General features: G+C 22.7%; 10 protein-coding genes across 10 annotated transcripts in view; 7 read left to right on the forward strand and 3 right to left on the reverse strand.

The window, feature by feature from the left end:
* Positions 1 to 970: 970 nt before the first annotated feature.
* On the forward strand, positions 971 to 3,161 carry DDB_G0288529 (hypothetical protein; the record flags this gene model as incomplete). Its single annotated transcript, XM_631588.1, has 3 exons — positions 971 to 1,522; positions 1,677 to 1,895; positions 2,346 to 3,161. 3 exons carry the CDS (start codon positions 971 to 973, stop codon positions 3,159 to 3,161), a joined length of 1,587 nt encoding a protein of 528 aa, XP_636680.1.
* A 609-nt stretch (positions 3,162 to 3,770) lies between these two features.
* Positions 3,771 to 5,015, forward strand: DDB_G0288513 (hypothetical protein; the record flags this gene model as incomplete). Its single annotated transcript, XM_631589.1, has 1 exon — positions 3,771 to 5,015. One exon carries the CDS (start codon positions 3,771 to 3,773, stop codon positions 5,013 to 5,015), a length of 1,245 nt encoding a protein of 414 aa, XP_636681.1.
* A 239-nt stretch (positions 5,016 to 5,254) lies between these two features.
* On the forward strand, positions 5,255 to 6,040 carry DDB_G0288515 (hypothetical protein; the record flags this gene model as incomplete). The annotated part of the gene is made up of 1 exon (XM_631590.1): positions 5,255 to 6,040. One exon carries the CDS (start codon positions 5,255 to 5,257, stop codon positions 6,038 to 6,040), a length of 786 nt encoding a protein of 261 aa, XP_636682.1.
* A 116-nt stretch (positions 6,041 to 6,156) lies between these two features.
* Positions 6,157 to 6,809, forward strand: DDB_G0288517 (hypothetical protein; the record flags this gene model as incomplete). Its single annotated transcript, XM_631591.1, has 2 exons — positions 6,157 to 6,730; positions 6,778 to 6,809. 2 exons carry the CDS (start codon positions 6,157 to 6,159, stop codon positions 6,807 to 6,809), a joined length of 606 nt encoding a protein of 201 aa, XP_636683.1.
* A 54-nt stretch (positions 6,810 to 6,863) lies between these two features.
* On the forward strand, positions 6,864 to 7,115 carry DDB_G0288527 (hypothetical protein; the record flags this gene model as incomplete). Its single annotated transcript, XM_631592.1, has 1 exon — positions 6,864 to 7,115. One exon carries the CDS (start codon positions 6,864 to 6,866, stop codon positions 7,113 to 7,115), a length of 252 nt encoding a protein of 83 aa, XP_636684.1.
* A 77-nt stretch (positions 7,116 to 7,192) lies between these two features.
* DDB_G0288519 (hypothetical protein) lies at positions 7,193 to 8,515 on the reverse strand (the record flags this gene model as incomplete). The annotated part of the gene is made up of 1 exon (XM_631593.1): positions 7,193 to 8,515. The coding sequence occupies one exon, from the start codon at positions 8,513 to 8,515 to the stop codon at positions 7,193 to 7,195; it is 1,323 nt and encodes a 440-aa protein (XP_636685.1).
* A 438-nt stretch (positions 8,516 to 8,953) lies between these two features.
* On the forward strand, positions 8,954 to 10,647 carry DDB_G0288521 (aldehyde dehydrogenase; the record flags this gene model as incomplete). Its single annotated transcript, XM_631594.1, has 3 exons — positions 8,954 to 8,959; positions 9,074 to 9,954; positions 10,023 to 10,647. The coding sequence occupies 3 exons, from the start codon at positions 8,954 to 8,956 to the stop codon at positions 10,645 to 10,647; spliced, it is 1,512 nt and encodes a 503-aa protein (XP_636686.1).
* A 316-nt stretch (positions 10,648 to 10,963) lies between these two features.
* Positions 10,964 to 14,001, reverse strand: sadA (substrate adhesion molecule; the record flags this gene model as incomplete). Its single annotated transcript, XM_631595.1, has 3 exons — positions 10,964 to 12,609; positions 12,711 to 13,297; positions 13,376 to 14,001. The coding sequence occupies 3 exons, from the start codon at positions 13,999 to 14,001 to the stop codon at positions 10,964 to 10,966; spliced, it is 2,859 nt and encodes a 952-aa protein (XP_636687.1).
* A 1,924-nt stretch (positions 14,002 to 15,925) lies between these two features.
* DDB_G0288523 (hypothetical protein) lies at positions 15,926 to 16,963 on the forward strand (the record flags this gene model as incomplete). The annotated part of the gene is made up of 1 exon (XM_631596.1): positions 15,926 to 16,963. The coding sequence occupies one exon, from the start codon at positions 15,926 to 15,928 to the stop codon at positions 16,961 to 16,963; it is 1,038 nt and encodes a 345-aa protein (XP_636688.1).
* Positions 16,964 to 17,110: 147 nt separating this feature from the next.
* Positions 17,111 to 17,500, reverse strand: part of DDB_G0288525 (hypothetical protein) — a gene marked incomplete at both ends in the record, with an annotated part of 1,674 nt that continues 1,284 nt past the window's right edge. Inside the window, one exon of the mRNA XM_631597.1 lies at positions 17,111 to 17,500. This exon is cut by the window's right edge and continues 1,284 nt beyond it. Coding sequence (XP_636689.1) covers positions 17,111 to 17,500 — 390 coding nt within the window.

Genomic DNA, 17,500 nt, shown 5'->3' on the forward strand with positions numbered 1-17,500 from the left:
TTAAGGGGATTTAAGGGGTTTTAAGGGGATTTAAATTTTTTTGGAAACCTTACCGGTATTTTTAAATTATTTTGCCCCAAAACCCCCTTCCAAAAAATTTTCCCCCCCGGGGGGTAAGGTTGGTTAATTTTTAAAAAATATTCTGGGGGGTTTTTTTTTTTTTTTTTTTTTTTTTTTTTTTTTTTTTTTTTTTTTTTTTTTTTTTTTAAATCCTTTTTGTTAATTAATACATATTATTAATATTCAAAATTCTAACGATTTTTTTATTTTTATTTTTATTTTTATTATAAAAAGGATTCAATCTTTAAACTACAAAACTAAAAATAGAACACAAAAAATTTTAAAATAGAAAAAAAAAACACAAAAAAAAAAAGATAAAAAAAAAAAAAAAAAAAAAAAAAAAAATTCTTTCATCAAAAAGTTTTTTTTTTTAATTTTTTTATTTTTCGTATCTCAACTGTCACAAAGTTTTTTTTTTTTTTTTTTTAAAATTTTTTTTTTAAAAAAAAAAAAAAAAAAATTTTTTTTTTTATTAAAATACCTAGGGACCTCATTTTTTCAATTTGTTAAAAAGGGTAATAAGGAAAAGGTTATTAGACTTTTAAAAAAAAAAACAAAAAAAATTTTATTTTTAAAAAATTTTATTGGACAAACCCCATTACATGTCGGTTGTTTTGAAGGTTTCATTGATATAGTTAATTTATTAATTAAAAAAGGGGCAAAACTTGATACAAAAGATAAAAAAGGTTGGACTCCATTACATTGTTTTGCAAGGGTAATAAAAAAAAAAAAAAAAAAAAAAAAAAAAAAAAAAATATATATATATACATATGTATAATATTAAAAAAAAAAAAAAAAAAAAAAACTTTATATAAATATTAATATATTTTTTTATTTATTTTTATTTTTTATTTTTTTTTATTTATTTTTTTAAAGTGCAGGACATTTTAAAGTATGTGAGGCATTAATAATGAAAGAGATTGGATTAGCATCAATTGAAGGATCAGATAGCACAACACCATTTCATTATTTAGTTAGAAGATGGGATGCGATTATATCACCAAAGATATTAACAATGATTATTAAAAATGAACCAAATATAGTGAATGCATTAGGACACAACTCAGAGACACCATTACATCATGCTTGTTTAAAGAATTGTGAAGAGAGTATTTCATTTTTATTGACTCATAAAGCAGATATCAATAAGAGATCAAAGAATGGTGAAACTTGTTTATCATTTGCAATTCGTGCTGGTTATAAAGGTGTCATTAAATTATTATTGGAACATGGTGCTGACGCTGATTCATACAAAGTTGCCTATAGATTATCGATGGAGTTGGGAATGCACGATATTCAAAATATGGTCGAAGAATCTCAACAATCCTTAAAGATCAGATCAAATACTCTTAAAGATTATAAAAAGGGTTTAATCAATAGATCAAATGGTAAAAATAAGGGTTGGAAAAAAGTTTGGTTAGTTTTAAATGGTCAAAATTTGAAATCTTATCAATCTGAATTAGTAAGTTATTATTTTTTCATTTTTTATTTTTTATTTTTTTTTAGGAGAGGGGGTGCGTGTGTGTGTGCTTATTTATTTTAAATTAATAATTCTAACATAATTTTTATTTTATTACAATCACTATTATTATTATTATTTTTATTTTTATTTTTAGGAAATTGATACAGTATTATATGAAATTCAATTGAAAGATATTGAAACAATTACAACCGAAGAACAACCAAATAATCCATTTTCATTTATTGTTTCAACCAAAGATGGATATAAAACTATATTTAGTACAGATGATAAACTTTCAATGGCAAAATGGATTTTAGCAATAGATGGTTTAAAAACAAGATGCTTTAATTCTTGTATTAATCAATTCTTAAAGGTAATTTTATACGATACACTATTTATATATATATATATATATATATTATTATTATTATTATTATTATTATTATTATTATTATTTTATCTGGAGGTATAGAAGGTTGGCTTATTAAAGATATATAAACAAACCGATACAAACCTCCTAAATTAAATATGCACCAAGTGTTTTTCAAAATTATTAAAATTATTGATAATTTGATTTAAAGATGGTGCAAACATAACATTAAAAAAAAAAAAAAAAAAAAAAAAAAAAAAAAAAAAATAATAATAATAATAATAATAATAATAATAATAATAATAATAATAATAATAATAATAATAATAATAATAATAATAATAATAATAATAATAATAATAATAATTATATATATTATATATATTATTTTTTTTATAAATTTATACTAACTTTTAATTTTATTATTTTATTATATTTTTTAAAATTTTATAGAAAGTATTATTACATAGTGTATATAAAGAAAGTTATAAAGGTGGATTTATTAAATCTTCATTTGATGAAGAATGGATGTATAGTAGTGATGGTATTTTAGAATGTTCAGAATCATCTTGGAATAAAGGTGGTGCAAGTAATAATATGACTTATTTATGGGATGGTCAACAATTGGTACCACAAAATGGTTCACATTCATTTGGTTGGGGTAGATTTAATGGTTTCATATTCGAGTGGAGAGTTGGTGATTTCTGTCTAGATAAAACTACTCAAAAAACAAAAGAATACTATTGGGAAGAGATAGAAAGAGAATATATCACTGAAGATATTCAACAATGTTGGAAATGGACTAGACATTTCCTTACACTAAAACATGGTGTTGGTGAATGGATCGTTGAAGGTGAAGTACCTGAACCAGTTGTATTTTTCTTATCACTTTTAAGATATAGTAGATTAGCTGAATCTGAAAAATTAAAACAACAATCTCAAATAACCTCTCCTGATATTAATAATAATGTTAATAATAATAATAATAACAATAATAATAATATTAATGAAAATAGTAGTAATAATAATGAAAATAGTAGTAATAATAATAATGAAAATAGTAATGATATAAATAGTAGTAATAATGATATTGAAAATAATATAAAAAATAGTTGTAGTAGTAATAATAATAATAATAATCACAATGAAAATATTTTAAATAATAATATAGATAAAATTAATCACTCAATAGATAAAATGAATATTCATGATTCTGTTAGTATTTGTAGCAATAATAATAGTACAACTTGTGAAATTAAAGAGGCTTAACCCTATATAAATATATTAAAAAAAAATTAAAAAAAAAAAAAAATAAAATAAAATAAAAAAAACCATAAAAATATAATAACCCAAAAAATCAAATAATATAAATGTTATTTATTTTTATTTTCTATTTTTATTTTTATTTTTTTATTTTTTTATTTTTTATTTTTATTTTTTTATAAAGATATATACAAATTCTCATACATAAACACCCCCTCACACGATACTCAATCAAAACTTTTAAATTTTTTTTTTATAGTTTTTTTAGTTTAATATGTAATTAATTAAATTCATTCATATAATATATTATGTCATAATGTGGGTTTGATAACCACACCTATATATCAAGTACTTATATAAAAAAATAAAAATAAAAATAAAAAAAAAAAAAAAAAAAAAAAAATAAAAATAAAAAAAGGTGTGGTATCGACCGAATGGAAAACTATAAATAGAATTAGATTTTTTATTTTTTTTTTATTAGTATTAGTTTTTTTTAAAAAATAAATAAAAAATAAAAAAACTTAATAAATATAACAAAAAATAATTCAATAATATTAAACAATAGTTATATAATAATATTTGGGGAAAAAAAAAAAAAAAAAAATTAAAATAACAATGAGATTTTTAAAATCATTGTTATTATTATTTGTTTTAATTGGAAGTGGTAATGCTTCAAGATCAATTAATTTTGATAGATTCAATTTAGAATTTAATAGTTGTGGTGGTGAAAATCAAAAACAACAACAATTACAAAATTTAAAAATTAATAAATGTTCAAAAATTGATATTAAAGATTGTTTAAATGGTTCATTTATGTTAACAAAAATGGATGATGGATTTGTTGGTACTCATTACTCTGATTCAAAATGTCAAAATCCAAGTAACAAATTATTTTTCACATGTGATGGTAAAGAAGGTCAATTAATGAATAATAGTTTTTTTAAAGTTGCGTGTTTTCAATCAAATCAATTAAAATTTAATTATAATCAAACCCAAGAAAAATATCATAGTAAATATATTGAATTGTTAGAGAAAAATAAAAATACAAATAATAAAAATGGAAATAATTTTAAATTTACAATTATGGATGATAATATAATTTCTGATTTAAAACAAGAGAAATTTAATAACCAATCAAATTCCAAATATAAAATTACTGATAATAATTATTTGGATGATCAACAAGAACATGAAAATACTGAATTAAAATCAAAACAAACTTCAAGAAATAATAATAATTATAAAAATAATAATAATAATAATAATAATAACAATAATAATAAAAATAAAAATAATAATAATAATATAAATACTAATATTAGAAATGGTAAAAATAATAATAATAATAATAAAAATAATAATAATAATAATAATAATAATAATAATAAAAATCAAAATAATCAAAATAATATTAGAAATGGTAAAAATAAAAATAATAGTAATAATAGTATTAGAAATAAACCAAGAAATAATCCAGATGATATTTATTTACCACCTCAACATTCATCACAAGGTCCAAGTTATCAAGAAGAAAGTTATTCATTTCAAGATGTATCAGGAACTGAATCTGAATACATTCAACAAATTAATGATACAATTCAAGAACTAAATACAACATTTAATGAAAATTCATCATATTTCACCGAAACTCCAATTTTTACTGAAACTCCAAGTGATACAATCCCACCAAATCCAACTGTTTCTCATGTAAATCCAACACCAACAGTAACTACAAATCCTCCAAGTGAATCATCAAGTCAAGAATTAACTGAAACACCCGCTCAAGGAAATTCTTCATCATTTTTATTTACAAATATTTCATTGATTTTAACATTATTTATTATGTCTTTTTTATTTTAAATAAAAGTAACTTTGTTGTAATTTAAAAAAAAAAATAATAATAATAATAATAAATATATAAAAATAAATAGTAACCCCATTTATTATAAATTATTTTACAAATAATAACCCCACGTTAATTATTTATATTTTACAAAAAAAAAAAAAAAAAAAAAAAAAAAAAAAAAAAAATATAGTCCTGTGGTATTAATAATAATTTTTTATTATTTATTATTATTATTTCAAAATTTCATAAAATAATGAAATTAAAAAGAATATTATTTTTAATATTATTTTTGTTTATTTATTTTTGTATAGTTTTATCTTCAAAATCTTTAGAAAATGTTAAAAGTGATCAATTTGAAATTGGGAGAGAATTTAATGTATTATTACCAATTTTCGATGAAAGTTTCATAATGGTAGAATTAGAGTGTTTTCAAGTTGATGAAAAATCATCATTTAAAATTGAAAAGATTGGTGATGAAATGTATGTTGGAATTAACTATTTTGATGGTAATTGTTCAAATATTGAAGGTGAATTTCAATTTAAATGTACAAATAATTTTATGGATATAATTTCATGTGAATTCTTTAAAGTTGCATGTTCAAATAAAATCGTTATACCATTTGAAAAAGAAAAAAAAAAAGAAACCATTTTAATGGAATTGTATGGATATAAAGGTGATTTTGAAAATAGTCAAGAATTATTACAAGTATTAAATGATTTTTCCAAATTACCAAGAACATTTTCATCACCACATAAAGTTGCATATGCTGATGATTTTGATTCAAACGATCAACTACAAGCAATTCAAATCAATACAAAACAAACTGAAAATGAAATTATTCCAGTTATTGAAAAAGAAAAAGATGATGATTTGAAAACAGCTGATAAAAACAATACAAAAATTTCAAATGAAAATAATAATAATAATAATAATATTAACAATGAAAAAAATAATAGCAATAATTATTTAAATTTAAATAATTATTTAATATCTTCAATAATTATATTAATAAATTGTTTAATTTTTTGTTTAAATTAATTTTTTTTTTTTTCATTTTTTTTTTTTTTTTTTTTTTTTTTTTTTGATTTGTTTTTTTTTTTTATTTTCATGTTACCCCTTACCAATTAATCGCAATGATAGACTTTAAAAAATTAATGCTTGAAGAGAAAAAGAAATTATTATTAGAAAAGCAACAAAAAGAAAAACAAGATCAATATCAATTACAAAGAGATAAAGAAAAAGAAGATTTTATTGATGAAAATGATAAACAACAACAACAACGACAAATCAAAGATAATAAAGAAAATGATGTAGATTTTGATCAACAACTTTATGAAGAAAATTTAATAATAAAATTAAAACAATATAAATTTGGATCAATAGATTCAATATTTTATATTGAAGATTTTATAAATAAACAAGAAGAAGAAACCATTTTATCAAATGTATATAATAAAGAAAATGAAAGTAAATGGACTCAATTAAAGAAAAGAAGATTACAAAATTGGGGTGGTAATCCAATATCATCTGGTATGATAGAAGAGGAAATACCTCAATGGTTAAATATAATTTGTGAAAAGATTCACAATTCTTCAATATTTCCAACTAGAAATGCAAAACCAAATCATGTACTTTTAAATGAATATAATGTAAATGAAGGTATAATGCCTCATAAAGATGGACCTCTTTTTTTCCCAATGGTTTGTATTTTAAGTTTAAATTCAACATGTAAGTTTTTATTTTTTTTTTTATTTTTTTTTTTATTTATTTAAAAGTGACCAACCATTTTTTTATATATCCAACATAATAATAATAATAATTATCAAAAAAAAAAAAAAAAAAAAAAAAAAAAAAAGGTTTAATGGATTTTTATAATAATTTAAAAGAAGAACCATTTGAAAAGATATTTTTAAGACCAAGATCACTTTTAATTTTTACAGAAGATGCATATAAAAATTATTTTCATGGTATAAAAGAATCATATTCTGATTTAATTACTGAAGATGTAATGAATAAAAACTTGGATGGAATTAATTTACATAAAGAATTTGATAGAGGTATTAGAGTTTCATTAACAATTAGAATAGTTCCAAATACAATTAAAAAAAAATAAAAAAATAAAAAAAAGAATAAAAGAAAAAAAAAAATTAAATGAATAAATCTCTTATTTTATTTTTATTTTTATTTTATTTAATTAAATAAATCATTTGAATAATGATCCATTACAAAGGTAGAGAGTTGATTAAAAAAGTAAATGAATGCAAATTCTGGAATATGAGGACTCATTAATATATTAATTTTAATCCATCTATCAATACCACCTCTTTTATAAATTTTAAAACTATAATCGAATGGGAAATTACCTAAATCAATACCAGACTCCAACAAACTATTCCAATAAATTTTAAATAATTTTTCTTCATTTTCTCTTCTAAATTTAATTTCACAATTACTAATTATAAATTGAGCCATATCAGAGAAAGGACAACCAAAACCAATTTCACTAAAATCTAAAAGATATAATTTATCATTTTTATTGTGTTGTTGTTGCTCAACGCCATCTAAAACCAATGGCACCATAACATTACCAGCATGAAAATCGCCATGAATTAAAGAGAATGCATTCTTTTCATTACTTGTATCAATTCTTGTTTTGAATTGTTCCCATTTTAAATAATGATTAAAATAAATTTCAATAACTTTCAAAACTTGATCAACATTAATTAATGGTGATGTTTCTTTATATTGTTCTTGTATTTTCTTTATAATTGGTAAAGTCTTTTCTTCCCATGTTGATTTCAAAACTTGATAATTCTTTTTGACCCATTCTTCTTTACCACAATCATTACCTTGATAAATATCGAAATCTTTTAACCAAGAATTTGATTGATTTGATAAAAGTTTTTTACAATCTCCCCAATTTTCTATATGAATTTTCGAAGTCTCTAAAAAACATTTCTTTACAATTTCAAATGGATCATATAAATCTAGATTCAAACCTTGGACTTTACCCCAACATTGATTACCCATCACTTTACAAGCCGATACATATTCTGATAAATCTTGCATTATAATTGAATATTCACCAGTTTCATTATTTTTATTTGCATAATAAATTATTGGTAAAAAATCAAATTTCATACCACTTTCTTTATTTGATTTCATTTGTTTTTGATAAAATTCAGCTTCCCTATATGTTTTACTTTCAAGTGATGATACAATACATGAAGCACTATCGTTTTTAATTGATTTAATAACAATAGAATTTGGTAATGAAATTGATGATAAACTATCATCATCATCATCATTGTTATCAACATTCTTATTATCCCATTTTAAATAAACTCTTGATATTTCACCCATTAAACCACCTTCTAACAATTTTTCTTGAATTTTAAATTCAATCAATTTGATTTTCTCTAAATCTTGTTTTGGTAATTCTAGTTGATCTTTAATAATTGATTCAATAAATTCAATTGTTAAATCATTTCTAAAAATAATTGATTTTACCATTTTTTTTATTTATTTATTTATTTTATTGAATTAATAATTGGGTGGGTGAAAAAAAAAAAATAAAAAAAAGAAAAGTGTTTAAATATAAAAAAAAAAGAACTAAAACCAAAAAAAGTTTTAACAAAAAAAAAAAAAAAAAAAAAAAAAAAAAAATCTGCTATTTTTCCCAAAATAAAAAAAAAATGAAGAAAATAAAACTAAAACCTTTCGACTAGATAATATTACTTTTGGTAATATGTCTAAAAAAAAACACCTGTTTTTTGATTTTTATAGATCTTTTCAAAAAGATTTTTTTTTTTTTTTAAATTTATTTTTATTTATTTTTTTTTTTTTTTTTTTTTTTTCTTTTAGTTCAAAAATAAAAAAAATTAAAAAATTTTTTATTTTACATATATATAAGTCGATAAATAAAAAAAATTAAATATAAAAAAACAAATAATGATTGTATGTTTTAATTATTTAATGTCTTTAAAAAAAAAAAAAAAAAAAAAAAAAAAAAAATTAAAAAATTAAAATTTAACATATTAATTCTTCATCTTTTTTTTTTTTATTGATAAGACATTAAATTATGATAATAATAAAAAATCAATTACAATTCCAACTAAAATATTTATAAATAATGAATGGGTAGATAGTATAGATTGTAATGAAAATTTTAGTTTAATTAACCCAACCAATGAAGAATGTTTAGGTATAATTGGATTAGGTGGTAGAAAAGATGTTGATAGAGCAGTCGAAGCAGCAAGATCAGCAATTAGAGGTAAATGGTCAACGATGGCACCATTGGATAGAGGAATACTTTTGAACAAGTTGGCAGATAAATTAGAAGAGAAAAGAGAACAAATGGCAACCATTGAATCAATTAATGTTGGTAAACCAATTGGTGAATCATTGGTTTACGATTTAAAACAATCGATTACATTCTTACGTTATTTCGCAGGTTGGGCTGACAAAATCACTGGTCGTACAATTCCAATCTCAAGTTCATCAGACACATCAACACCAACAAGACAAGTATTAGCATACACTAAACAAGTTCCATTGGGTGTTTGTGCTTTAATTTTACCTTGGAATTTCCCACTTCAATTATTAATGTTTAAACTTGCACCAGCATTAGCAGCAGGAAATACAGTTATCATTAAACCATCAGAATTTACACCATTATCAACTTTTTATTTGGCAGAATTAATTAAAGAAGTTGGTTTCCCACCTGGTGTGGTAAATGTAGTTTGTGGTCTTGGTTCTGTAGTTGGTGATGCAATGAGTTCTCATATGAAAATTAATAAAATTGGTTTCACTGGTTCAACAAAAGTTGGTAAAATGGTTCAAAACTCTGCTACCAATAGTAACTTAAAACATTGTTCACTCGAATTAGGTGGTAAAAGTCCAATCATTATTTTTAATGATGTTGAAGATTTAGATTTAGCTGTTATTCATTCGTAATGTATATTAAATTTATATATTATATTGTTATTTTTAAATACTAATTATTTATTTTAATTTTTAGTTTCCATGGATTATTTTGGAATGCAGGTCAATGTTGTTCAGCAGCATCTAGAATTTATGTTCAATCAGGAATTTATGATCAATTTGTAGAAAAGATTAAAAAACAAGTTGAATCAAGAGTATTAGGTGATCCATTAAGTAAAGATACTCATCAAGGTCCACAAGTTAATAAATTTCAATTTGAATCAATTTTAAGATATATTGAAACTGGTAAGAGAGAAGGAGCAACATTAGTATGTGGTGGTAAAAGATTTGGTAATAAAGGTTACTATATTGAACCAACCGTTTTTTCAAATGTTACTGATGTTATGACAATTGCAAGAGAAGAAATTTTTGGACCTGTAATGTCAATCTTAAGATTTGAAACTGTTCAAGAAGCAATCGATCGTGCAAATGATTCAGAATTTGGTTTAGTTGGCGCTGTCTTTACAAAAGATATTAATAAATCAATCATTGTTTCCGATCAAGTTCAATCAGGTTTAGTTTGGGTAAATAGTTTTAATATCATTGATCCATCCATTCCATGGGGTGGTTTTAAATCTTCTGGTAAAGGTAGAGATGCTTCTGAATATTGTCTTTCAGTTTGGACTGAAACTAAGACTACTGTACTTGATGTAAAACTTTAAAAAAATAATAATAATAATAATAATAATAATAATAATAATAATAATAATAATAATAATAATAATAATAATAATAATAATAATAATAATAATAATAATAATAATAATAAAAATAATAATAATAAAAGATGTAAAAAATTTTTTTTTTTTTTTTTTTTTTTTTTTTTTTTTTTTTAATAAATATATGTATGTTTTATTTAATTATTTACTTGTATTATTACTTTTTTTTTTTTTTTATATATTTTTTTTTTTTATATTTTTTTTTTATATTTTTTTTTTCTTTATTATTATTATTATTATTGATAAATTATTTAATTATTTATTTCTTAGATAAATCGATTTCACCTGAAGATTTTGAGGATTTACAACAACAGCAGAGATATTTCTTAACTTTTTTAATGAAAGAAGATCTCATTTGGAGCCATGCTACGACGTAAGCGGCAATACAAGCTACAAGGGCTAAAGCTTGAATAAGACATGCAATTAATTCACCAGCGGCGCTTGGTGATTTGATGTGAGTGAGTGAGAGAGAAACTGTAACAATATTGATGGCAGTTAAGAGATATTCGAGCCATAATTGATAATGATCGAAATATGGTTTACGGATGAATAATAATACAGCATAACCAATGAGAGCGATATCAATGACAACTACTTGAACGATTGGAACGGCTAAATCAGTACCAGTTAATGGATAGTTGGTCATTGGTTTGAATGATAAGATACCAATGATAACGGCCATAATGAATCTCTTGATAAACATGAAAACAACGAAACGATGATCAGTCTTTGGTTTGTAGTGAACGTAGAGACAGCCAAATCTTTGTTTAAAGGTTGGATTGTGGAGACGAGCTTCTGGAACTGCAAGAAGGAACCAAATGGCAATTGGTAAACCAATACCATAGAGAACAAAGATAATGGCACCTGGAATGATGATTCTATAGTCATGTAATGGTGTAACCATAGCAAATGAGGCAGCAATTAAGACACCAATGTAACCAAATGTTAAAATACGTACAAGTACATGAATGAGACGATTAGTGACCACTTCTTTCCAATGAATTAAACTTTCCATGAATGAAATGATGGCATAGGCTAAAAGTAATGGAACTAAGAAAACACCCAATAAAAGACCAAACCAGAAGAGAATATTTGGAAGGAGGTAAAGATCACCTGAACCTAAACTATTTTCATATTGTGCCATAGATAAAATTGTACGGGCAGTGTTTGATGTCCAATCAGTTGGAACACTCCAAATTTGTGGTGGATTGATTGATGGTGGAAGTGGAATACCTAAATTTGACCAATCGAGATACTCGGTGAAACTGATGAAACGTGATGGGAAAACAACACCAATATGACTAACGAGTGAAATTAATTGGAATTGATCCATAAATGTCCATGCTTTGTGGGAACGTTGATCTCTCCACCATAAGACTGAAGCTTCTTCATGGGTTGCTTTTGGGAATTGACCAGATTTATTTTCTTCTGCATAATCTTTAGCACGTTTAATATCGATTGGAACAGTGGTACCAATATCAATAATGTAGAGAATACCAACGAATGCAATGAAAATGCATGCCAATGCAATTACACCAGTTTCAACATTGGTATCAAAGAACCAAGTACGACAGAAACCTTCGAATGGACCATATCTATCACCTTCCTTGCAAAGTCCATCAACTTCACACCAACCACAAGTAGTTCTTGAAAGACATGATTCACTATCGGTATAATAGGTACATGGTGGTGGTGGGACTAATTCATTACAAGTTTCACCCATATGAGCACTATCACAAACACAAGTATAATTTGCAGTATTACATGTACCATAACCATTACAACTATCTTTACATCTACGAATTTCACATTGAGCGCCTTCCCATTCTGATGAACAATAACAGAAACCATTTTCACATTTACCATTATCAGTACCAGTACAATTATTTAATGTCAAACAAAGTTCTTTATTGAAAAAAAAAAAAAATAATAAAAAAAAATCATTAGTTCTCCTCACGAGTAATTAATGATTTTATATAATAAATAAATAATAATAAAATATTTACCTTCTTCACAACCTTGACCTTGGTAATTGTGGTCACAAACACATGTACCATAATTACATTCACCATGACCAGAACAATCTGATGGACAAATTGATTTAAATGTACCATAGAAAACACTATCTGGATAGAAAACTGAAATTGTTTTGGTTATTGAATCAACTGAAATTGCAACTGATTGGGTGTTGGCTATATTTTCAGAAAGTGAACCTGTATTACCACCACTTGTATCAGTACCAATAAGTTGAGAACCTGATGATGTTGTAGTAGAGAAGAAGAGTTGACCTCCTTTTACATCAATTCCTGCTGAAGGACATAATGAACCAAGAATTGTAAATGAATGTAATAATGTGATATCAGTTGCTGAATAGTGGAAAATATCGACTTGAGTAATATATGAATTCATTCCACCTGCTTGACCACAAATATATAAAAGTTGTCTCTCTTCATCAACTACACCTGAACTTCTTAAGTTTGCAATTGATGAATTTGAATATATGGCAATTTTAGCTTTTAGAGTCATATTAAATACTAAAATATCACCATCAGAATCACCAATAAAAGCTAATCCAAGTTTTGAATCTACAGTACTATAAAATTTGGTAAATAAAATTCAAGTTAGTTTAAAATAAAAAGTGAAATAAAAAGTGAATAAAATAAAAACTTACATTGAAGATGGATCATTAATTGCAGCATCAAGTAAAATTTCATCATAACTGCTTGTACCAAATGTACCAGTAGCAGTATCATTAATGTGAATCAATACAGCCTCACCAGTAGCACTCTTTGAGGATAAAAAGAAAACGTCATCACCATATGATACACCACCATTAAGAGTAGTTACAAGTGAACTGTATTTTTCATCATTGAGAAAGTCTGTGGATTCCATTGAAGTAATATCACCTTTTTTAACTCTGTTGAGGGAACCAATTGACATTGTGTAAACACGGTTTGCAGTAACGGCTGATGAAATTGGAGAAACTGGAACTGAAGTATATTGATTCCATGTTGCTTGGCTGCCTGTGTTTCCATCTTTTGAAAATTCTTCCATTAAACTTATATTTAATTGAAAGTAATTTACATCTCCACCAAAACTATAAAAAGAATTTGCTAGAATTGAACCAATTGGGAAATCTGCTGAAGTTGGAAAACCTGGTTGATCTGATGTGAAGGAAATTGGTTTTTCTGGATTGATTGAAAAACGTTCTATGTCATCATCTGAATAAGCAAAATTAAAAATTGCTAATAATATTCCAATTAATAGAATCATTGATCCTATTTTTTGTGATTTCATTTTTTTTTTTTTTTTTTTTTTTTACTATATTTGTTTATTATTAAAATTGGGAAAAAAAAAAAAAAAAAAGATTTTTTTTATATATTCGTATTACAGAAATGAAATGTTTTTATTTTTTTTTTTTTTACAACGGGGTATAAAAAAAATTTTTACAAAACTTCGAAAAAAAAAAAAAAAGTAAAAACTATTCTGTTTTTTTGTTTTGTTTTATTTTATTTTTTTTTTATTTTTTTTTCTTTTTTTTTATAAGCTAATAATACAAACTAATCTAAAAAAAAGAAAAGAAAAGAAAAAAAAAAAAAAGAAAAGAAAAAAGGTCTCTAAAAAAAAAAATAAAAAAAAACAATATTTATATAAAATTTAAATTTAAAATAAAAAAAAAATCTAAGCCCCAACCTTTTTTTAAAAAAAAAAAAAAGAAAAAAAAAAAAAAAAAAAAAAAAAAAAAAAAAAAGTTAATTTTTGCCGTTGAATCTACTTTTTGTTATTTTAGATTATATGGTAAATTTTTTTTGATTAACTGACAAAAGATGCATTCACAAACCAAAAAAAAAAGACTTTTTTTTTAAAAGAGCCAAAACATGCACAGAAATTGTAATAAAACAATTTTTTTTTTTTTTTTTTCTTTTTTTTTTTTTTTTTTTTTTTTTTTTTTTTTTCTTTAGGATTATTAAAAACAATTTTTTTTTTCTTTTTTTTTTTTTTTATCACCCAATCAAATAATTATTTTTTTAAATTTATTATTTTTTAAGTAATCAAATCGGTTCATGTTTTTCTACCCAAATTTTCTGGAAACCCACTTTTTTTTTTTTTATTTTCTTTTTTTTTAAAAAAAAAATTAAAAATCGAGAATTTTTGAAAAGATATTTATTTTCAAAGTTTTGGTTTTATTTTTTATAAATTGTATACAAGTCACGATATTTAAACCAAGTGTTATTTGGCTTAAATTTGGTTTTTTTAACAAATCCAAAGAAAAAAAAAAAAAAAAAAAACAAACAGAACCAAACCAAAACTTTGGTTAAAACATTTAGATATTTTTTTCAGATTACAAATCGACATTTAAACCATTTGTTTTATTTATTTTATTTATTTTATTTATTTAATTAATTTTTTTTTTTTTTTTTTTTTTTTTTTTTTTTTTTTAAATGAGGTTTTGGTTTTGGTTTGTTTTAATTTAAATTTTAATTTTAATTTATTTTTATTGGCATGGGAGAAATAGATTATTGTTAAATATTTGGACAATTATATTATTTTTTGTTAACTCGTTTTGAATCTCTTGTTTTAATTTTTTTTTTATTTTTTTTATTTTTTTTTTAAATTTTTTTTTTAATTTTTTAATTTTTTTTTTTATTTTTTTATTTTTTTATTTTTTTTTTTTTAAGGTATAATTATTTTTATTCTTATTTTCATTTTTATTTTTATTTTTATACTTAATTATTATAGATTTTAAATTTACATACAATTATATCAATTTTTTTTTTTTTTTTTTTTTTTTTTTTTTTTTTTTTTTTTTGTTTTTTAAAAAAAAGGTATTTATAGATTTTACACACAATTATATCATTTTTTTTTTATTTTCATAAATATCAATAATATCTTCTTTTTTTATGATCACAATTGTTATATGATTTTTTTTATTTTTATTTTTATTTTTGTTGGGGGTGGGTGTTTCTACTATTATTTTTATTTTTAATCAAAAAAAAAAAAAAAAAAAAAAAAAAAAAAAAAAAAATTAACCAATTAACCCACACCTTTAAAAAAATCCTCTATTTAATAAAAAAATTTAATAATTTAATAATTTAATAATTAATTTCCAAATTATAAATTTATAATCATATAATAACTTTTTTTTTTAATCAAAAAAAAAAAAAAAAAAAAAAAAAAACCTCTAAAAAAAATCTAAAAAATATTAAATTTTTTTTAAAGAATGGGTAATTTAATAATTACAACATTTAAAGGACTATTCCTTGTATTATATATTGTATTTATATTTTCATGTATTGCATTAAGTGATGCAATTATGATGATTAGTATACCTGTATTATTGGTATCAAGAAGTTATTTTAGAAAGATTACAAACGCAATTGCACATTTCGGATGGCCATTAATTACATTAGCATTTGAAACATTAGGTAGAAATAAACTTGTTTTCACAGGTGATTCAATTAAAGATTATCAAAATTTTGATAACAATCAAAAGAAAGTTTTAGGTAAAGATCGTAATGCATTGGTATTGATTAATCATACATATCATTGTGATTGGTTATTATCATTCAGTTTGGGTGAAAGAAGTGGCAGAATTGGGAATATCAAAATAGCAATGAAGGATATAATCAAGTATGTCCCCTTTGCAGGTATTGGCATCTGGGCAATGGGTTTCATATTCCTATCGAGAAAATGGCAAAACGACCAACCCAAGATCAATAAAGCCTACGAACACCTTCGTAAAGATGGCGAACCATTTTGGTTCGTTACCCATCCAGAAGGTAGCAGAGTGAGTGAAAAGAATTTAAAAGAGTCTCAAGAATTCTCAAGGTCTCGTGGTTTACCAATTTTGGAGAATCTTTTAATCCCACGTGTCAAAGGCTTCACCTCATCAGTGGTTGCATTACATGACCAAATCGATGCAGTCTACGACCTAACGGTGGCATATAAAAAGAAGCCTGGAAATATCTTTAGACTATTATACGGTGCCAATCCAACTGAAATTCATGTTCATGTGCGTAGATTCCCAATTTCGTCAATACCAGTTAACGATATCAAAGGTGTTGAACAATGGTTATATAAAACTTATCAAGAAAAAGATAGACTATTAAAATCATTCAAAGAGAATGGTTATTTCTCTGATGGTAAATTTTTAGATCAACCATTTAAACCTCAAAAATATTTAAAGAATTTATTTGTTTGGATAATTAGTTTATTAATTTTTTTTACAATTTTAATAAATTTATATTTTAAAAAATAAATAAAAAAAAATAAAATAAAAAAAATAAATATTTGGTGTATTATTATATATAATATATATGATTTATATATTTTTTTTTTTTTTTTTTTTTTTTTTTTTTTTTTTTTTTTTTGAAAATTTGTAAGATATCCTTTGTTTTGATATTTATTATGATATAAATACTTTTTGAACCCTTTCGATTGGTTCTATACACATAGGACAAACTTGAAGGAATTGAGAACAATAGAAACAAATTGCATAATGGCCACACCAAAGTAAAACAGTATCTGATGGTCTTTCCCAACAAACTTTACAACATCTGTCATCCTTTGAACTTGAACTTATTGTACTATGTAATGTACTATTATCACGTTTATGCTTATGAGTACTATTATTATTATTATTATTATTGTTGTTGCTATTTATATTTACACTATTTATATTATTATTATTATTATTATTATTATTATTATTATTATTATTATTATTATTATTATTATTATTATTACTATTTTTGTTATTTCCACTATCTATTAATTCAATGGATAGTTGTTGTTT

Source organism: Dictyostelium discoideum, assembly GCF_000004695.1.
Source record: "Dictyostelium discoideum AX4 chromosome 5 chromosome, whole genome shotgun sequence".
Taxonomy (NCBI): Eukaryota; Evosea; class Eumycetozoa; order Dictyosteliales; family Dictyosteliaceae; genus Dictyostelium; species Dictyostelium discoideum.